General features: G+C 47.3%; 1 protein-coding gene across 1 annotated transcript in view; it reads right to left on the bottom strand.

Annotated features, from left to right (window-relative positions):
* Positions 1–8,899: 8,899 nt before the first annotated feature.
* Positions 8,900–22,980, bottom strand: part of Fam124a (family with sequence similarity 124 member A) — a 56,629-nt gene continuing 42,548 nt past the window's right edge. The window contains exon 4 of the mRNA XM_051160671.1: positions 8,900–10,150. Coding sequence (XP_051016628.1) covers positions 9,401–10,150 — 750 coding nt within the window. The 3' untranslated portion in view covers positions 8,900–9,400. The remainder of the gene's footprint in view (positions 10,151–22,980) is intronic.

The raw sequence follows: 22,980 nt of genomic DNA, 5'->3' as shown, positions 1-22,980 counted from the left end.
TTCACCATGCGTGTTTCACTCCACACTCTGACCAGTACTGTGTGCATGTTCTACAGAACGCCATGTGTCCTGATGCGACTTAACAATCAATCAATGTCTTGACTTAGAAATCTTATTGGGCGAATAAATGATGACTGTTTGCTATTGGCTGCCTGTGGACTTTAGGAACCGTCCATCCTCTGTCTCCTCGAATGCAAGACGGCCATGACTGCAGCCTCTGACAAAGCTGAGAATAAACAAGACCAATGGAGGAGTCCTGAGCCCAGGTCTGTTATGCTGGGTTCTGTCTCAGCTTTTTGTTGTGTCATGATTATTTCAGAATGAATTTTTCAGTAAATAGGTAATGTTAAGGCAATGTGGGCATTTAAAAAAAATTATCATCAAGGTGTACAATGATAAAGGAATGTTAGATACTATAAAAACTATCCCATAAAAGCAAAATCACAGCAACAAAGCTTGGCTGATTTCAAGCTTTATTAAACACAATAATGGGCAATTACCAAAAGGGTCTAATGTATTCTCAAGCATACAAAAACACCACCCAGTCTCACTATAAATGTAATCTAAGGCCTGGGAAATCGCATCCACCGCCAGCTTTCTCCCTGTGACCAGCGCACCACTGCTAGCAAGGTTAAACAAATGCCAATCCAGAGTCATCTTTTCCAGGTTAAAGACACAGATCCAGTTTCATGCTCAGAACTTTCCTTGTTTTATGGGGGGGGGGAGGTAGGGGGCGGGGAGAGACCCTCACGAGTTGCCCCTAGTGTCTCCAGATCAACTGCAAATATTCACCTCTGCCAAAGAGCTCTTTTTCCTTGCCCACCCAGAGTCACTATTCCCTGCAGAGCACTGCAGGACCGGACTTACCTGTTATTGCTTTTTTTATGTTGGGCAAGTGTCTAACCATTTGTTTTTCTACTGGGGGTGGGGGAACAGCAGACCACTAAAAGATACACATTTGATTTTTGACCAGTGGCATGAGAGCTCTGGGCCTTTCTTTGAGCCGACTTGGTGTACAGCACTTAGCCATGCAGGACTAGAGTTCTGTCCCAGGGGCTGTTACCATGGACAGCAACCCAGCCCCTGAGTCTCCAGCACCACCAAACCTCTAGACAGGATGTGGGAACCACTAACAGATTGGGAGTGAATTATCTTTGGGAAGAACAGGTGAGGCTTTGGGAAACAACTGGATGTGCAGAGGCAGGAATATGAGGTCTCCTGTACCACTCCATCCCGCTACGCACTTGCTAGTGAGCATCTGCTGGACGATAGAACGCCATGAATGACTGTTCTTTCAGCCAAGCAGCTGCTGTCTTTAGGCCCTCAGCTATGCCTTTCCTTGCAAAAGATCCTAGCTGGCCTTGTTGACCATTTACACCCCGACATACAGGGACTGAGTGGACATGATAGTTTCACCTGGCTGTCCAGATGTTCCCCACCACCTGCTGCTATATGAAGCTCCACCTTGATTTCTCATGGTTGGGGGAGGGGCTAGAGTATATTGGCCGGAAGATTAGAGTGGTGTCTGTTTGTCTGTCTGTTTCTCTCTCTCTCTGTCTCTCTCTCTCTCTCTCTCTCTCTCTCTCTCTCTCTGTGTGTGTGTATGGGGGAGTTATCTATGTAGCTAGTGTGTCACTGTGACACTCGACTGTAGTCATAATTGTGAGCCCCCTCCCCCCCAATGGGGGCCTGGGAGGATTGTGTAGCAGAAGAACATGGCGTGGAGACCTGGTCACTTTGCGGTCTCAGTGATGAACATGGTCCTTGTCCCAACAGGTAGGGACACATTCAGGCAGTTTCTGTACCATGAAGACACACATACACATGGCACAGTGAAGTATTTGATGTCCTTAATTGACGGATGAGTAAACTTAGCCAGAGAAGGTTAAGGAACTGGTTGTGGTTAAAGATTTGAGGATCCAGGCTTTACCCATCAGCCTATGCTGACTGTGTAACTAGGGTGGGAGGGTGAGGGAGGAACACAGACCTCAAAGCCTAGGGAGGACTCACAAACAAAAGTCAGGCAGATTTGGTGATGACATCAAAAATAGTCAAGGGCGGTGGGTTTCTCTAGTTTTACTATCTGTATTTTTAAATCAAACAGGTAATAAATGCTTATTGTAGCAAATATGTCAAATTCAAAAAAGAAAATGGACAGAAAGGGTACTATGTATGGTTGCAGAAGCAATTCCTACTTTGATGCAGTTCTTTATGTCTTCCAGATTGCCTTTATATAGCCAAGGGTGTTTTAGACAGTGTACATTGCTTCCTCTTTATTTGATTATTAATTTATTTTGAGAAAAAAAAAAAACCCTCATGTAGCCCAACCTTGGTTATGGAGCCAAGGCTGACCTTGAACTTACGATTGTCCTACCTCCACTTTCCAAGTGCTGGGATTACGATTATGCGCCATCACAAGCCAGGTTTTCCAGCTTAGAGTTTTATCAAGCCTTTTCTTTTGTTGTTAACAACATTTGAAGCACTGTTTCTTGCATTTGTGCCCCTCATTTTATTTTATTTTCAAATGTGTGAATCACGGGACTTTCAGGTTTGCCCCATCCCCCTGGTGGCTCGATGTTATAAACTGCTCTGTGATGAACAGATTTAGCCCTGTTTAAATAATTTCCTTGGGATAGAGTCCTGGAAACAGAATAATGAGGCATTCCAAAAAATGGTGGTAATAACTGGTGCTAAACAGTCACAGACACATATTAATTGAGTATTTTTGAAAACCTTGGCTAACTTGAAAGGTGGACAAAAGCTATGCCTGACTGGCGAAAAAGGGCTTCACTCATAAGCACGTTAATCTTGGTGGCTAAAGTTTCCAGCCCATCCTGAAAGCTTGCCCCTAATGCAAGCACCTTCCCAGCTTCACCTGAGTCCTGACGGGATCCCCACAGCTCTGCAAAGGAGGAAAGCAAGGCTGAGGAGTGGTTTAACGAGAGCCACGCGGCTAGCGAGCCTGCTCTGTCTACTCTGCTGTCTTAGTGCGTCCCAAGACCATTAACAGAACTGAGATAACAGGAAGAGGAGGAAGAGGAAGGGGGGGGAGGAGGAGGAGGGGAAGAAGGAAGAGGAGGAAGGGCGGGGAAGGGGCCGAGGACCAGTCCTTTGTGATATAGTGTTGTTTGTGGTGCCTGGTGGGGTGGATTTTTTAAAAAAGATATATCTTTATTTAATTTATGTGCATTGATGTGAGGGTGTCAGATCTTGAGGCTACAGACAGTTGTGGGCTGCCATGTGGGTGCTAGGAATTGAACCTGGGACCTTTGGAAGAGCAGACAGTGCTCTTAACCACTGAGCCAACTCTTCAGCCCCCATGGTGGGGTGGATTTTTGAAGCACAGAAAAATGTCATAACATGGGTTGTGGCGGGCAGCTGAAAACTCAGGTCTAGCTCCTAAGAAAGTGTGGTGGAATGCGTGGGTGGGATTGGGAAGGTCCACCGGACAGCACAAGGGGGCGGAAACACAGAGAATGGGAAATCTCAGAGTGCCAGCTGAGTTGGGTGCAGGACTGAATGTGACCAATAGACTTGCCTGGGGTGGCCAGTGTGACCCAGCAGCCAGGCCTAGGGAGGGCAGCAAGGCCACTGTGTCTAACAAGGGCAACACCAGGCAGAGGAGACAATCCTGACAACAGTGCAGAGGCGCGAGTGCTGAGCCTCAGCAGAAAGGCCAGTGGGCCCCCACAGGTCTACAGACACAGCTTGGATGATGGATACAAACCCTGCAAGCCCCTGAGCTTTCTGACCACGGAGACCTCCAGGGCCCTTGGCAGAAGTGAGCAGGCTGGCACTGGGGACAGGAGGTTCATATCGCAGGATGTGGAACATAACTTTTGGAGAAGAAAGGACAAGGAATCATCTGTGCCTTCAGTTTTCCTAATGACACAAGAGCTTCAAAAACCTGGAGGAAGCCAGCCCCTAGGAAATCCCTTGGTCTCACAGTGCCCCTGAAGGGTGTCTGGAGAGGCAGGAGAGGCACAACAATGGGGTTCCCTCTCTGCCAGCGCTTATCAGCTTTACCCCCCAAGAAACTAAACCGGACTACAGTAGTAACTCAGGTGATTTTAGGACTCTGTTCTAAAAATTTCTTGGTTTTCTCTGAGAGTCTGCACCGAGATATCACACACACACACACACACACACACACACACACACACACACACACACGTATATGTATATGCATGCATATATGTATGTGTGCATATGTTATTTGTATGTGTATGCATATATTTATGTGTATCTGTTTATGTGTGTGTGTAATCATGTCAGTGTGTCTGTATGCATATGTGTGTACATGTTTCTATGTATATATATATTTATGTGTATCTGTGTATAGTATGTGAGTGCATATGTGGATATATATCTGTGTGTTTATACACATATGTATGTTTATATTTATTGTTCTATAAAGCTGCTTACTTTCTCTTTTGCTGGCTTTCAGGATATTCAATTAGAACAGTTATATTTTCCTTTACATTGCCAGATATATTTGTAGATTCCTTCTTTTGGCCCTAACTTTCTACTTCTCTTTACATAATTTAACTTGTCTCAGCACTTTGTGAAAAAAACCAAAATAGAAAGTGAATCTCAGAATAAGGAACGGAAGAGAAATGCCTCCTCCCTGTTCTGGTAGGACGGAAGAGTCTTCGTTGAGAGGCGCTCTGGTCTGCTGTGCTTTGTATCAGTGGCCACCAGGCGGCGCCAGAGATCGCCTCTGTCTTCTCCAGGGAGGCCTTTGGCCTGGAAGTATTTCCCTGCAGGCCACACATACATGTGATGACTCCAGCCCAGGAGCTCTGGAATCAGGGCTGGAGACAGGCACAGCTGACAAGGGGGCTTCAGGCTTCTTCAGGACACTAAGCTTGTATGGTCATTGGCACAGATATTCCTAAAGGAATGAAGTGGTGAGTGGGGGCTGGTCCAGGCCCCTGGAGATGGGGCTTGGTCCCTGTGCTGGTTAGCTTTTTGTCAACTTCACACATTGTCACCAGGGAAGTGGGAACCTCAGGGAGATGATGTCTCCATCTGGCAATCTGAGGAGCATTTTCTTGATTAATGGTTAATGTAGGCAGGCTCGGCTCACAGTGGTGGTATAAGCAAGCAGGCTGAGTAGGCTGTGGAAAGCAAGCCAGTAAGTAGCACCCCTCTCTGGTCTCTGCAGAAGCTCCTGCCTCCAGATTCCTGCCTTCAGTTCCTGCCCTGATTTACCTTCATGATGGACTGTGATTGGGATGTGTAAGCCAAATAAATCCTTTCCTCCCCAAATTGCTTTTGGTCATGGTGGTTATCACAGCAATAGAAAGCTAACCAAGTTAGTCCTAAATGGGACATTCAGGGAGGGTGCCACGGGCCACAGGAGGAGCATTTTCATCATCACCAAGCGTTCTCTGAACATCTATCTGAAAGGAATACATTAAGTAGTGACATTCTATCTCTCCAAAAGAAAACAACAGGCTAGGGCACTCACTAAAGAGACCTAAGGGACCAACGCTACTGTTCATCCTTGGTCAAGCTATTTATTTAGGAGGGATTATGGCACCTAAATCCATTTAGTAACTAGCCCGCTATGTCCCCAAGTTAGAAGAAGCCTTTTGTAAAACTTGGAAAAATGTACTTATGTATAATTTTTATATTCAGGTTCCTGACCCTTCATAAATTCATTTGTTGCAATAATTAATGGTGACAAAGTATATTTCCCTGGAATCTTTTATTTCCAACACTGACTTCACCTGTCATTCTCTTAAGCCTTTCCAGGGGAATCCAGGAGAGGTGAAGCCCAGGAAAGAGCAGCCACATGGAGCAATGGGACCTGCTGTGGGGAAGGAGGCCACTGTCCACTTACTCCTAGAGCTCCTGCTCCCCTGACATCCAGGCCTGGAGTCACCTGCAGGAACGGGTGTTGGCGCTGTTGTCAGGTATGCAGTGGAGGAGGGCTCCACAGTTTGTTTAAATTTTTATCATTTTTCAATTTGTCTATTTCATGTGTATGAGTATTTTGCCTGTCTGTCTGTCTGTCTGTCTGTATCCCACATGTATGGCTGGTCCCTATGAAGGCCAGGAGAAGGATTCTGAAAGAGGGACAAGTGGTCTTAACCAATGAGCCATCTCTCCAGCCCCACCACCTTTTAATGCTGGGGTTGAGCCCGGTGCGCCATGCTAGGTGAGTGCTCTACAACTGAACTATGCCCACAGTCCTCCATGGTTAGTTTGATTTACCTTTATTTTTTTCCCCTCTGTTTCTCTGAGTCTCCTCAGGTACCTGATAGCTGACAGACTAGAGAGTTCATTCATTACAGAGAGAAGGAGCTAGAAAGACACAGACATTTCTCCTGGTTTTCCGGGGATGAAGACATCAGCCACAGACTTAAACCATTCTTGGCTAAAAGTAGACATCTGGTCTCCCCTGGGGCACCCTAGGTGAAGGAATGTAATCCTCTGATGTGACGTTCCTGCTCTTTGGGCTTTGACACTCAAGGAACACCAGCACTAGAGTCAATTTGTTTAAACAAATACCACCCCTCCCTTGTCACAAAAGGGTCATCCCTGCCCCCATGAGTTCTTGTGATACACATTTAACCAACTGATGCACCTCAAGGTGATTTTTGTAGTTTGTCAGCTCAGTTGGGGACACATTGAGAAATATCTGATGTTTAAAGCAGTCACTAGGTCGTGATCAGTGTGGGACAAAGTGACACTTTGAGCAGTAATTAAGAATTGAGCCAAATAAGGGATCTCTTATAACCTTGACCCGGGCATTCATTAGTCAGCCTTCCAGGCACAGCTGGGGGTAGGGTGGTCTAAGGTCAAGGAGACACTGGCTCTCACTGGTGGACATAAGGCAAGAGATACAATGGGCACTCCCTATGTCATTGAGCACAATTTAGGAGGAGAACCGCTTCTGGGATCATCTCAGGTATTTTTTTTTTCAGTTGGACAAATTTTTTTTTGTCCCCTATTGGGTTCCAGTATCTATCATAAGGAACAGAATCCGGACCTGCTGTGAGCATCAGGAGGAAAGCACTAGTCAGCACGGCGTGGGATGTCACTGTGCCTGTGACGCCTCTGTAGACTTGCTCCACCTCCCGTGCCAGCCCAGGGGAGCCTGGGAGTGGTGTGCAGCAGCAAGAGGGCCTTTACAAGCCTTTCTTCTAGGTGGCATCTATGACATCTTTTGGGGGGGGGTCACTCAGTTTGGCAGACAGGACTATGGGGGCCAGAGTTCATAGAGAGAGGGTGGAAATGCTGAGATGAAGTTGGGTTCCAAAGTAATCCCCATGGGGCAAGTGTGCTAAAGCAGGGGTACCCTGGAGAGCAAAGGCAGAAGCCATCACCGGGATGCAGGGCACTCAGTTTTGCCTCCCTGACTGCAGGGCATTATTGGGAATCAATTTTGCAGAAAGCATCCCCTTGCGTTCTAAGCCTGTGGCTCTGTAGTGACTGGCTTGGCCTGGGAAGCCAAGTTTCTTGTCCTTACACCACCACCACCACCACCACCACCACCACCACCACCACCACCACCACCACCACACCAGCAGCAGCAGCAGCAGCAGCAGCAGCAGCACTAGCAGCAGCAGCAGCAGCAGCAGCAGCAGCAGCAGCAGCACCACTACCAGCAGCAGCAGCAGCAGCGGTGGCGGCGGCAGGGCCTTTGGCATCGACATAGACATCGTCACCACCACTACCATTGTTGGAGGTAGTAGCAGCAGCAGCAGCAACAGCACAGGCTTGGACAGCCTAAGCTGGAATCTCGAATCCACCTTCCTCAGAAGTCTATTTTAAGGGCTCCCCAGCCGCTAGTTGAGCCAATGCAGGCTTCAACCTATTCTTAGAAATAAAGTTTGACTGCGACTCAGCCACTCCCATTCGCATATATTTTATTTTTCATGCCGCAATAGAAGCCATAGCAACATATTTGGATAAAGTTTCAAACATGGTCGACAAAGTCTAAAGCATTTATTATCTAGCCCTTTTCAGAAGTTGGCTTACTCCTAGTCCAGAATTAGAAGAGACCACGTTTCTATTTATTTACAGTGGAGCAGAGCTCAGAGTCCTGGGAAGCCCAAAGTGTTTGAGACAAGGCAGAGTCTCAGGCTCTCCTTCCGAAGCTGGTGAACCTGAGGCTGACTGATGGCGATGGTTAAGAGAGGCTGAAGGCCCTGCTGGAAAAGGTCTGAGGCTGTGTCTGAGTGGATGTGGGACCTCCCAGAGGGAGAAAACTCAGCCGAGAGCAGTTTAAAACAAACACCACCACACAAGGCAGGGGACAGCACACACTCACGCTTTTCTTTCCCAAGGATAAACAGAATTCAGGGAGAATTTGGCACTGCCCCCAGCACTTGGCATTGGTGAAGCTGGGGCTGTAAACTTAGCCTCCCAGGAGGTCTAACCACCATTCACAGCAGACAACAGATGCGGAAAGCTAGTATGGCTGCAGTGTCTGCTCTCCCCAAGGCTCCTGTGCACTCACTGGGGCCTGGCCTTGTGGGGCAGCACTGCACGTAGCTTCCTACTTTGGGGAGCGGGGCATTTTCTTACATGGACAATTGAAAGGACAGCCCAAAATGTTCCAAACATTTTAACTGTTTACTGGAGACAGTGCTACAGAAGATGGCTCTGGTCACTTTTGGAGAGATGTATGCAGCCCTTTAAAAGTGTGCTTTTTAAAGCCAGAGAACTTCACCCTTGTTTCCTGATGACACCTCATAACCCGTTACTCATAACTGCAGGCAATGAGTTCTCTTCCACAAAACAGTCCAGAGGGAACGGTCTGCACACTTGCTTACTACCATGAGTCAACTGTGGAAGAGTGTGCAAAACCAGGGTTCATAGCTCAGATTATTTTCTAAGTGCAAGGCATTGGTTACTCATGATAATCGTTATGACCAAGATTTTCAAGCGTGGCCTAAAAGCAAGGCATTCTGTTGTCTGCTGTGGGTTGACAGCTGGCCTACGAAGCAACCACTGCAAGCAGGCTTTCATGAGTCTAGGGTCCTGGGTCCCCGTGCGGCTGTGAGGAGCCAGGAAGGTGTGCATTCTGTACCGCACGCTAAGCTCTGACACAGTCATTCACTCTCCTTTTCCCAGTCAACATTTTGGCTTTTGTTCTTTTACTTTCACAGTATGAATAATTGTCAAGTCAGCCGGCTATGTTTTCTTTTTCATTTCAAATAATTATATGAAGCGCTAAATTGTATTAACTGAGCATTCAAAAATAGATTTTACGATTTAAGTGCGTTGAAAGTTTATTTCCATAAAAAATGTCAGGTACTTTTTTTTTTCCTCTTTTTTTCTGAGCCTCTAGAAATATGCCACCCATCCATTAAGGATGGCACAAAGAGCAGGGCAGTGGTACCCGAGTTCGCGTGACTGCGTCTGTCTGAAAACTGAGACATGTTCAGATGTAGAACTCCTCCGTGTCATTATCCTCGGGACCAGCTGTTGTTGGAGGCAGTAGCACATCTCGGCCCTCCTGTATGGCTTTGGGATCATGACCGGGCAGCTGTGTTGATGACTCTGTGAGCAAGGAGGCACCAGAAGCCGAGAGAGCAGCAGAAGCTATCCCTGCAGTGTCTGGGCTCACCTCACGGGCAGCAGGCAGCAGTCCTTCCTTGGGACTCTTGAGTGCTGGCCAGTGGCTGCTGCATCTCTTGGAGGGGAGGGATGCCTCCACTGTGCTGCAAAACCTACTAGGTGCAGAATATGCAGAGACCACAGACAGGTCTGAGGAGGAGAGCTGCAGGCCTGTGTCCACATCTGTCTCCTGGGCCCCCTCTAAGTCATCAATGGACGTGAGGTGGCTGGGCTTCCACTCTGATGCACTGTGTCTCAGGGAACCAGTGGGTAGGGGCTGTGGTTCAGGTGGGGAGGGGTCTCCGCTGGGCAAACAAAACAAAGACTTGCTTCTTTGGAAAGAGCAGGCAGGGCTGGAGGTACCTGACTGTGGGGTACACTCCTGCTTGTTCTTGGGGAGCAGGGCCACCTGGCTGGATCCCAGGAATGGGCTGTCCTGCAGGCCTGTCTGGCTGCTGCCCTGTGCTGGGCTCGGTGTGTCGATGGTGGCGTGAGGGGTGCGAGGAGGCTTCTTCTCAGAGGAGTGGTGGGGCGCTCGTCTGCACTTGGGGACCTTTTTGTGTGCCTTCTGTGCCTGTGGAGAGAAGGCTCCATTAGTCCCATGATGCACTGGGGCTCGCTGTTAAATGCAGCACGAAACACAATGCCATTCATTGCTAACTTCCAACTCTGTCTAGGAAGCTACATCCAAGACTGAGAGACACAGCCGGCTCCTGGTTGTGACAGGGGATCATATTGTGTAAAGCCCACATGTAAATGGACTGAGGACTGAGGGCCGAGGAGATGAGAGTCCCTTAGATGGCTCCTTGCTCTCAGCAGGGTGTGGTGGTGCATGCCTTTAGTCCCAGCACTCGGGAGGCAGAGGCACGCGGACCGTCGTGAGTTCGAGGCCAACTTGGTCTACAAAGCGAGTCCAGGGCAGTCAAGGCTACACAGAGAGACCCTGTTTCAAAAAACCAGGAAAAAAGAAAAAAAAAAAGAAAAGAAAAGAAAAAAGAAAAAGAAAAAGAAGTCTCCCTGCTCTCCCCAAAGCTCTGTCGCCTCTGTCTTTGGTCTCCAGTTTGGAGCACACAGCTTTAGGGGAGGGAAGACTAGATGCTGCCCACACTCTTAACATTTCTAAGGGGTCCTTACTGTTTGTACTACTCCGCTGGGCACATTAAGTGTTGCCTTTAAGCAATATGATTTCCTGTCACCGTGAGCGACCAGTTGTATCTCCAACCCCCCACCCCCGCCAGATTAAGATATGCTCAAACAATTTGAGATCACATCAACCTGGGACCAGATGACAGCAACCATGGCTTCCCAGGTGTCTTGCAACTCTTCCTGGAGAGACATGAACAAACATCTATTTAATCCAGATATGACAGTGGATTAAGGAAAGGATCCCATCCAAGTCCGGCTTGGTGAGCCAGTTGATTCACTGGGGTTACGTGCAGCAGCCCGAGTCACTCGATGGCAGCTGCATCACCAAAAAGCTCAGCCCAGTGTGGGTGACGAGTCAGGAAAGCTGCATCTTTTGCAGCCCCCACTCAACTTTGCGGGCAGCTCCACTGAGGAGAGTTTCCCTCCAGCAACGGCTTACGCTTTCATAACCTTGGAAATGGCCGAGTCAGTCTTTAACTTTCTCTGAGTGTCCTGAGCCTCTTAACTTTGGTCAACTGGCTGAGGCTCCTTCCCAGTGCACTGTTTCTTCAGAGAAAATAGTTTCTCAAAACCAAGATACCATCTGAGAGGGGCCCTACCCTCTCCTGCAGGCAGAATATCTTCCATGAAAGAAGGGTTGTTGGTGTGTGTGTGTCAGCATTTATTTATTTTTTAAAAATATGTATATTTATTCACTTTTATGTTTATGAATGCTTTATCTGCATGTATACCTGCAGGCCAGAAGACGGCTTCAGATCCCACTATAGATGGTTGTGAGCTACCATGTGGTTGCTGGGCATTGAACTCAGGACCTTTGGAAGAGCAAGCAGTGCTCTTAACCACTGAGCCATCTTTCCAGCCCCCGGGATCAGCATTTATTCACATGCTTTCTCTATTTTGCCTTTCAGGAATCAGGTACTAGAAAAGGAATTGTTGATTCCTGATGAATCATGAGGGTGCTTGGTAGGAGAGACAGCCTTACCCTCCAGTGCCTCACTCTGCTCCTGTGGAACACACTAGCCCAGGCCGACGTAGCAGTTCCCTACGACCTGGTGTCCTCTGCACGGAACCGGCCACTCTGCTCTCGCACATTTCACCCTCTCTCCTTCCCTCCAATTGTTCCTTTGTCCCAGGTCCAAGGTGACAATGCAAATTTCAGTTAAACAATAGATTTGAGGGCAATGGGTCTGGATTTATTTAGGATTGCTGAAACTGATTTACAAATCCCTAAAATAAAGAGGGGTTCCCAGAGCCTTATTCATGATAGCCGGAATCTGGAAGCAACCTAGATGTCCCTCGGTTGAAGAAACAGGTACATTTACACGATGGACTACCACTCAGCTATTAAAAACAAGGAAATCTTAAATTTGCAGGCAAATGGATGGAACTAGAGACGATCATCCTGAGTGAGTTAACCCAGACCCAGAAAGATACACATGGTGTGTACTCACTTATAATTGGATACTAGCCCAACATGGATGTCCTCTGAGAGTCTTTACTCATCAGGGGATTGGGACAGATGATGGAACTTGCTATTGGGACTCTAGGTGAGAGATGTATGGGAGAATGGGGAAATAGAAGGACTTAGAGGGTCCTACAAGAAGACCATCAAGGCTGGCAGATCTGGACACAGGGTGGCATACAAAAACTACTGTACCAACTAAGGACAGTGCATGCAGTAAACCTGGACCCTCTATTCGGATCTAGCCTCTGGACAGTGCATTCTCCACAACTATGTGGAGAGCAGGGACTGCCTCTGACATGAACTCTGGTGCCCCCTATTTGACCACTTCCCCTTGGTGGGGAGGCTCAGCAGCACACAGAGGAAGAGGAAGCAGGCTACCCAGATGAGACCTGATAGGCTGTGATCATATGGTGGGGGAGGAGGTCCCATTCTGTCACAGACCTAGGGGAGAGAAATGGGAAGATACATGTGAGGGGACAACAATCGAGATGTAATCTGAATAAATTATTTAAATAAAACATTTTTTTTTTTTTAAAAAGAGGGGGTTTCCAAGGTTTTTCTAGAAGGGGCATTTCCTTAGTCTTTATAACAGATGCTCCCACCTCACCCATTAATAAGGAGCGAGGTTTCCACAAGCCACCGAGGAGCTTTTATTCAGTGTTAATATGTATCCATTGAGTATTTATCATAGGCAAAGGAGGGAGAGCTACAATGGAAAAGATTTTGGCTTGACCACGTGAATTTAAAAACAAACAAACAAACAAAAAACAAAAAAACATTGACAGGCTAGAAGGCAAAGTAAGTAGGAGAGACTAGGGAATTCCATGTTTGGCACTTGGTGGTACTCAGAGAGAACTCGCCTTCCCAGTGGGGCAGAGTGAACTTCAGGGGAGCCGGGCCCCAAATCACACACAGTACAGAACATGGGTATGTTAAAACTAGGTGGCCTTCGGGTAGGATGGGGCATGCAGCAGGGCAGATGTGTGGGTGGAGGTGGGGAGCCCGTTCAAAAATCCCTGTAGTAATATTCTAGTTCCTGAGTTTGGGGTGGGGTGGGGCACACGTCAGCTCCATCTGCAGGACGCACGCAGCCCCAGCCTTGGAGTCAGAGGGCACAGACTCTCCTGGGGTTATCAGCCTGGCACCCCTCTCTGTATTTCTCAGTCTGCATCCTGTTTGGCTTTTGTCCCCACAACCTGCCAATCCTCTTCCACCTCCTAGACTCTGCATGTCATATTGGCATGCCACGGCTGGTTTAATTACATGTAGCTTAAAGTCAACCAGCTGCAACAAGACCTGTGTGGGGGCTGTAGAGATGGCTCCGGGGCTGAAGTGCATGCTGCACAAATGAGGGATTCCCCCCCCCCTTGGATCCCTAGCAGCCCTGTAAAAAGACAAGCCTACGAACATGTGCCTGTCATCCCAGAGCTGGGGTGGGAGATGGGCAGATGCTTGGCGCTCACTGGCTAGTCAGCCTGGTTGACTGGTGAGCTCACAGGTCAGCGGGAGACTCTTATTTTAAAAATTAAAGCGGAGAGAGCTTGAGAAAGGCAACCAGTGTTGACCTATGGCCTCCACATGTATGTGCACATGTGCACAGGCACCCAAATGCACATGTGATTACACAAAAAAACCCATAAATACCACACACACACACACACACACACACACACTATTTTTCTTAGAGCCTTAGTTACCAATGCTTAAAGAATATGATGCAAGGCCCAAATGTACCGGAGCAGGGTCACAGCTGGTGGCTGTTGTAAGACAAACTAATTTTTGCCATCCCTTAAGCTTGGCTGGGTTCGAGAGAAAACAGGTTGAGCTTTTTTCCGGAAGGAAGCCCTGAGGGATGGAGACTGCTTTAAATTCTGGAAAGGCACAGTTCTCTCTGGCATCCTCGTGTTGTTGTGTTGTTTGCGTACTGGTACGTATGAGTCACAGCGCAGCTGCTGTTTCGGGGCCCCAGGATGCCTGCAATCTGGACCGGCTTGAAAAGGGAAGCCAGAGGACACAGCTTCATGAGAAGCTGAAGATATAGGTTCCCGGTCAAGTGACTGCTAAGGGACATACAAACCCAGTGCTGTGGTTAGCTGCAAGCATCCTGGGATGAGAGCTGTGGGAAGGAGGCTGCGGAGCCCTATCCTACCGCACCATCCAGAGCCAGGGCTGAGGAACAGGAGGCATCTACCTGGACCAGGCTGGTGGTGCTTGCCCAGCTTCACTCAATGGGGTCTCATCTGACCTAAAGACAGCTCACCTGTGCCAAGGGTGGAGCCTGGAGGCGCTGTGTTTCCCTGGGGCTGGCTCAGTTTCCCGCCTCTCTTGTCTGTTTGATTGAGAACAAGGGCTAAGAGTGAATCCAGAAACTCTGCCCTCGCAGGACTTGCCAGATTAAAATAGGAGCTTGTGCCTTCTGGGCTTGGCTGCTGGCTCTCAGGGGGCAGTCCCTCCTGAGCCTCAGCAGTGACAGCTGAGAGAGTGTGAATACTCCCTCGCCTCTGCAGCAGTGTGGACCGGATGCCCCACTGGAATTTGCAAGCTCCGGTTCCTCACTATTTAAGGAACTCTCTCGAAGAGCAGGACAGTGTGCATAAATTAATCTGCAGAGGGCAACCAGCCAGGGAGGCCTGGTTATGCTCCTTGGGTCACTAGGAAATTTGAATCCAGCTATGAGCTGGTCCTGAGACTGTAGCAAGGTGGTTTTCTGGCAAAGTGAACCACCTTTCTCAAGGGTCTAAAGAGGCCCATTGGGCAGAACCACCCGTTCGGTAATGCTAACGGAGGTGACCGGGTCTCCCTTCCAGAGGCCCGGAGTGTCTCCCTGTGTGTTCAAGGTCAGGAAGTCCTGCCTGGTCTCCTCTTTTTGAATAAGGGCATCATCTCTTGTTCTGACCTTGGCAAAACCACCGGGCAGCATAGCACTGTCTGCTGTCTACTAAATCAAAGATGGACCTTTAAACTCAGGGATTAATAACAACGGGGGTGGCGGGGGGTGGGGGAGGACATCGCAAGGAAACTCGATAACTGAGTCATGAGAATCTGGCCCTTTCCTGGAGAGAAGAGCATTGCATCTTGCCTCTCTCTTTGCGTCTCTCTAGGAGATTTCATATTCTTTCTGAGGATACCAACCATGGCCGAAGCCTATGTCCCTTTGTGAATAGCCAGGAGGAAAAGGAGGGGTCAGAGGGAAGGGACACGTTTACACTTAGGTGGACAGAGCCAGGTACGATTTGTAACCCATGACACTTTTAGGCAGAAGGTTGGAAGATTGTCCAGGGGACTGTTGACTATATAAATAATTGGTGCTTTAAGGGGGCTGGAGACATGGCTGAGCAGTCAAGAGCACAGGCTGCTCTTGCAGAGGACCCACTGCTGATTCTCAACACGTTCACGGCTGCTCACAACTGTCTGAGAGTCCTGAACCAGAGGATCTGACGCCCTCTTCTGGTCTCTGTGGGGACCAGGCACTCCTGTGGTGCACAGACTTATAAGCAGGCAAAACACCCATACATATAAAATAAATACGAAAGCAAAAACGTTAGTAGCTTGAGCCAATTTAGCAGGCGTGTCATTTCCTACGCTCTTCCCCTTCCACTATTATGGAACGTGAGGCTTTCTGTACAACCATCAGTTAGAGCAATGTGCTAGTTCTGTGCCTCAGAATTGCTGGTGGCACGACTCAGGTCGAGAAAGGCATTTACCTTTCCCCCAGCTTTGGCCAAATATCAAAGTGATGATTACTCACCCCTGCTGACCTCCTGACAGGTTATGTCTTCCCTCTGGCTTCACCCCACAGCTGAGTGGTCCTTAACTGAGACCCCTGAGTATGGCCCTAGGCCAACCCCCTCCTTAGCAAGCTCCATAAGACCCTGCCTTCCCCTTCCGCTGTGCTTTCTGAAGTCCCAGCCTGTGCGCTCTGACCTTTGGGAACCTCTGTCTTCACTCAGATACTCAAGTGCTTCAGTCAGATCTTCACGAACATTCCTATGCACGTCTGCTTAGACACCTGGCGTCCTCTGAGGCGAAGTACGAGGGGGATGTGTTTATCTCTTCTGCAGAGCTATAAACGCTCCTTCTCTTGGGCACATTAATAGGAGCAGCGCTGCTGGACACTGGGTGAGCATATTTTTAGTTTTAATAGATACTTTCAAACACTCCAGAATTGATGATATACATGTACAGTTCTGATACTCTCACCAAGATCTGGTGTTATCACTGTATTTAATTTTAGTCCTTCTGGTGGGCCATAGTATTTCATCAGTATATTAATTTGTGTTTCTCATAACCACCCCCACCCCATCTCTAGGGCCTCTCTTTGTGGTCTAGGTCAGCCTCAAGCTCCTGCTGCTGCCCTGGGGAATTTACAGGCCCTTATCGCCATGCCTGACAGTGGGGCATCTTCCCTTGCTCATTTCCTGAGACTCTCTGTGTGTGAAGTTCCTGCCTTTTGTCCATAGTATGGCGTTAACACTTTTTTTTTTATGTGCATCAGTGTTTTGCCTGTATGTATAGCTGTGTGAGGGTGTCAGAAGTCCTGGATCTGGAGATGCAGACAGTCATAAGCTGCCATGTGGATGTTGAGAATTGATCCTGGGTCCTCTGAAAGAGCAGCCAGTGCTCTCAACTACTGAGCCATCTCTCCAGCCCCTTGAAGCAATGCTGGAGTTAATACTTTTAAGAAGATATAAGTGGGGCTAGAGAGGTGGCTCAGAGGTTAAGAGCACAGACTGTTCTTCTGGAGGTCCTGAGTTCGATTCCCAGCAACCACACGGTGGCTCACAGGCATCTATAATGTGATCTGATGCCCTCTTCTGGCCTGCAGGTGTACATGCAGGCAAGAGCACGGTATGCATAATAATAAATAATAAAAATCTTAAAAAAAAAAAAAAAGAGGATGTAAGCACAGATGTTACCATACCACCTGGAGCTTGTGGTTTTAATTCTCTGCTTGTTTTTATGATTAGACATTTTTATTTTTAATAAAGACATTTACATATTTTTTCGATACTGCTGCTGGCTGTACTAGTTTAAGAATGAGTTGCAGGTGCAGGTGAGGTGACTCTGGGTGTTCGATATGCAAGCACGCTGCCTACTATAGTGATAAAAGACAACTGAGTCTTGAAAGCTGTCCTCTGACCCTCACCTCTGCTCTCTGGTACCTGCACACACATACACACACACACATACTCACACACACATACACACACACACATACACACACACACATACACACACACACATACACACACACACATACACACACACACATACACACACACATACACACATACACATACACACACATACACACACACACATACACACACATATACACACACATACACACACATAGACACACACACACACATACTCACACACACACATACACACACATAGACACACACACATACACACACATACTCACACACACACACATACACACACATACACACGCACATACACACACATACACACGCATACATACACACACACACACACATACTCACACACATACACACACATACACACACATACACACACACATACACACACATACACACACATACACACACACATACACACACATACACACACATACATACATACACACACATACACACACACACACAGACTACAAATGTCTAGTATGTGCATATAGAGAGACACCAGCCTTTTAATTGACCCTGGGGCACCTTTTCACTCTCCTGCCAGAACCAGTATAAGGAACCCTACCAGCCGTGGTTTTGAAGCTTGTCAGGGGAGGCAGGAATTGTGGGATCACAAAGATTCCAGAAGTGGCGTGTAACTTTGCCCTTCTAGGCTCAGTGTGGCATTTCCCCCCTTACCCCTGTGCTTGTGTTGTCTGCTCTAGTGTGGCTCATCCACCTTTCTAATGAGCTTCTGCTTGCACCCTGACTCTCTGTCTCTGTCTCTCTGTCTGTGTCTCTGTCTCTCTGTCTATCTCTCTGTCTCTGTCTCTCTCTCTGTATTTGAATAAAAATTTACAAAAATAGGCAGGAGTTTGGTTAGTACAACTGCCTTGTACATGCAACAATAAAACTTTATTATTAAATAAATAACAATATAAAGGTTCCATTGGTGTGTGTGTGTGTGTGTGTGTGTGTGTGTGTGTGTGTGTGTGTGTGTGTGTATTCTAAATAAAAATTTACTTACAAGATTAGATAGTGGGCCATATTTGGCCTATGGTCTTTAACTTGTTGGCTTTGGTCAATTGTTTTTTTCTATAAACTTTAAACCCTTTTTGTTGATCTACTTGAAGTAAGTGCTTGCAACTTGATTGTTCCAAAAGTTGGCCCCTGGGACACGGAGACCCAGAGAGCAGTGGGGAGACGAGACCTCGGCTTTCCTCTTCGTCTAATCCCCCACCAGGGAAGTTCATTTAGTTCTCGAGTCTCTGTTTTTACACAGGTATTTAGGCGAAGGTAGGGTGAACTGTCTTTTTAATTCATCTGTCTGGAAAGCACTACAGCACGGAAATCATTGCCACAACCCTTTGCCGTAACTTTTTACCTTGTTCATATCTACAAATCTGTTTTTAGAGCAACAACCATTTCTACAGCCTTAGGAGTTTCCTCTTGAGGTATCATTTGTTCATTCAGTTAAAACAGGGAGCTACTGAGTACATTTTTTAATGTGAGTACGTTTTTTAATGTGAACGCCAGGAACATCAAGTCTGCTTACAGCAGCTGACTCTTACAGAACTAAGGTCCAGGCTAGACAAAAGCTCCACCCGCCTTCCTCAGAGCACACAGCTAGTTATGGCCGTGGGACAGACTGAAGAGTAAAGACAGGTCTAATTTCCCCCATAAACCTGACTGACTGGGAGATAGTGTTGACCTCTGAGTTTGGCCTAACAACAGTGTCCCTACTCCACAGAACTGGGGTCAGCACCCCAGATTTCCTGTGTTAATGTGAGGAGCCCCTGGAGTGTGTCAGGAACTCCCATCATTGCACCGTAAGGTGCTTTCCTAGCCAGAAATCCGTGTGGGCTTTCCTGTGTGGTAAACTGTAAATAAAAACACGAAATAATTAACTTGAAATCCTCATCTCTGAAGTGATTATTGTTTAAAATGGAGACGCAGAAACAGAAGGCTCTAGAGATGGAAGAGCTCCGTTCACAAACGATGGTAGTTCTTACCAGGGACAAGGTAAGATGCAAGCAGTTCTGTATGGGGTAAATGGCGAAGGCATTTTCAGTGTGGCAAAGATCTGACCAGCGCTAGGTCGGCATTTGTCTGAAGAGACAGCAGCCATTTTTACTTCCTGGGGACATGAGGGCTAGAGGACAAATCTGGGCCCTCTGAGTGAAACTGGGCAGATCCTGGAGTTGCAAATGACTTCGAGGGGGTGGGGGGGGCAGGGATCCCTACTTCAGGACGGTCAATGACCCATATTTCTCCTTGGTTAGTAATCGGGCCCTTAAAACTTCTACAGGGCAGTGAGCAACCTTGGCTCTCCCTGGACCAGTCCTAACTGGAATTAAATCAATCTTTCATTTTTTTTCTTAGGATGAAGATTGATTTCAGGTCATCAATGCAAGTGCTCTTGCGATCTGCTGTCAGGCACAGAAAAAACTAACAGCATCCAAAGCTCATTTTAATTACTTTTAGTTTATAACGTGTGTGTGTGTGTGTGTGTGTGTGTGTGTGTGTGTGTGTGTGTGTGTGTACATGTATGTACATATGCCATAGCGCATGTATGGAGGAGAATGGACAACTTCTCTCTCTCCAATGTGGGTCTCCAGCTCATCATACGTGGTAGCATGCCTTTATCAGCTGAGCCATCTTGCTAGCCCCAAAAGCTATGCTTAAAGCTGAATATCCAGGCCCAGGAGCGCAGCTCAGTGGAAGGACATCTGCCTGGCCGGTGTGAAACCCTGGAGTTCACTCTCTAGCACCTCAAAATAATGACGATAATGACACTTAGTTAACTAGAACTGTTAGTTTTTGTTGTGTGTGGGGTCTATGTGCCTGTCTGTGCATGTGGCAGTCAGAGCGGGACTTTGCATGTCTTTATCTTCCTCTGTATTACTGCCTTGAGACAGGGCCTCTCAGCAACCAGAAGCTTGCCCTTTGTGCTAGGTCGGCTGGCCAGCAAGCTCTAGGAACACACCCATCTCTATCTGCCAGTACTGGGGTTAGAGGTGCATGCAGCCATGCATGGCCTTTTATGTGCCTCCTGGGGATTCAAACTCCGGTCTTCATGTTTGCACAGCAAGTACTCTAAGCCCCAAGCCATCTCTCCAACCCCTGAAGCTATCAATTTCTCTTGTAGTCGATTTCAGTTCAATTTGCAAATCTCATTACATTAGTAACAAATCTGCAAATGTAAGCAATAATTGCTTTAAAGGGGCCTTTTGTGGCTGAAATAATTTCCTTTAACATCTTATAAGTGCATTGGTTGCATTTATGTATTTAGTAGATTGGCTTGTTTTCTCCCACCGGAGACGTTAGGGACGGAACCCAGGGACTCACACATGTTAGGTGACCCATCCCTTCACAGCAATAGAAACTCTAACTAAGACATGCTAACACTCACCAGATTCTTAAAATACCAAAGCAAAAATAATTGTCAACTTACTATGAAAATGCTAATATTATGGGATTAATTTATCATAGTATTTTCAGTCTTTTTTTTAAAAAAAAGATGTATTAATTATGTATACTGTGTTTTGCCTGGATGTGTGCCTGCAGGCCAGAAGAGGGTACCAGATCTCATTATAGATGGTTGTGAGCCACAAAAGGGGGTTGCTGGGAGTTGAACTCAGGATCTCTGGAAGAGCAGCCAGTGCTTGTAAGCTCTGAGCTATCTCTCCTCCAGCTTTGTATTTTCAGTCTTAATTCTAAGGTTTTCTGTGATTAGGTGAGTGTTTACCAGGAGTGTTATTGTTGCATTCCAACAGTCTGGGGATGCTTTTCTAGCTGACTGAGGCTGGGAGGTGTTCTAACAAAAAGGAACGCAGATCCCCTTTATGGCTGCCGTAACTGGGATTTCCCCCAATTTAAGGGGGTTGGCTACATGCCACCTCCTTGCACTTATAATGAGCATCCAATTCCTCAGACTCTGCAACCCCTGCTCAGATCATGGCCGATTCCTGCCACTTCTTATCAATTCTGTTGGGTCTGTGTTTCTTTTCTGATATTTACACGTGCAACCGAATACTCTTAAAGCTTCATTGCCTTTGCAGCCCTCTAGTAGCTGGGTGTCTTGGGTTCATGGGAGAGAAGCATTGAGCCTAGATGATCCAGCTATTTGGGATGTCCCAGTCAAGTGCAGAATTAAAGGCACGACTGCAAGGTAGCTTGGCAACTGAAGTGGGGAGTGCCAGAAGTCAGCAATGGTGCTTGTAAGTGGTTGCACAAATGGACCTTTGTGGGGCTTTGAATAAGGAAGGCCCTATAAGCTAACATATTGGAATGGTTAGTCACCAGGGACTAGAACTCTCTGATGAAATTAGAAGGATTAGGAGGCGTGGCCTCATTAGAGGAAGTGTGTCACTGGGGGTAGGCTTTGAGGTTTCAAAAGCCCACACCCGCCCTGCATTTCTCCCTCCGTCTGTCTGTCTGTCTGTCTGTTTCTCCGTTTTTCTCTCTCTCATCCTGTGGATCAGGATGTAGCTCTCAGCTACTGTTCCAGCACCATGTCTGCCTGCGTGAAGCCATGATGATAATGGGCTAAACCTCTGAAACTGTAAGCCAGTGCCCAACTAAATGCTTTTTCTAAAAATAATAAGACTTGCCTTGGTCATGGTATCTCATAGAACACTGACTAAGACCTCAAAACACCTTGAAAAGTACGTAGGTTCCATCTCTGGCTACCATGGACCTACAGAATCATTCACGGCCCATAACCCTCCAGTCTCCACATCCTCCCAACGTCCTGGTTCTGTGTGTTCATGCCACATAATCACGTTTCTGCCACCTATGTGACTGTGCCAAGGGTGGACATCTGGTATAAGGGAATGTGATGACAAGGTTAGCTCCTTGGATACTCCCACTCCAGCAGACACAGAGGCAGCCCGTCACACCACAGCTTCAGTACGAGTCTGAGACTATGGCTAAAGGACAGACTGTTAGTTCTGGTTAGACTCCATCTTGTCATGTGAAAGATTAGAGCCCTTCATTGGGAGGTTGTATCATCGTCTTTAATGATGAGCACATGCTGGAACCTTCCTTTTTGCCCTTATTATTAACATTTCTTCAACTGTCTGCATCCCTCCTCTTTCTGTATGTGAAGGGAGGAGGGTTTGTTTTAGCTTACAGATTATAGCAAACCATGAAGGGAAATCAGGGTAGGAATGTGGAGGCAAGAAACTGAAACAGACGCCATGGAAGAAAGCTGCTTACTGGCGTTCTCTGTTTTCTTATACACCTCAGGGTCACCTGCCCAGCAACAGCACAGTCTGCAGCGTGCTGAGCTCCTCCACATCAGTCATCAATGAAGAAATGGCCCCCAGGCTTGCCTGCAGGCTACTTTGATGGGGGGACATCTCCTTGATTGAGCTTCCCTTATTTAGAGAACTCTAGTTCCTGTCAAGTTGACGAGGGCATCAGGGAATGAAGACAAACCAGAACACAGGCTATGTCTAAATCCATGTCCATTAGACTTTCGTGATGGGCTCACAAGAACATCCGTCTACTTGGAATCCTCATTTTCCTTGGTCTCCAAGGCTTCACTCAATGATGGCCAACCCAGAATCTGTTTTTTAGTCACTCTGATGGCTGTTAGGATAGCTAGAATCACACTGTGGTGTCCCTCCTGGAGGCTTC

The sequence above is a fragment of the Acomys russatus genome, chromosome 18, assembly GCF_903995435.1.
Source record: "Acomys russatus chromosome 18, mAcoRus1.1, whole genome shotgun sequence".
Taxonomy (NCBI): domain Eukaryota; kingdom Metazoa; phylum Chordata; class Mammalia; order Rodentia; family Muridae; genus Acomys; species Acomys russatus.
The sequence above is the reverse complement of the archived record's forward strand: the minus strand, read 5'-3'. Positions and strand labels throughout refer to the sequence as shown.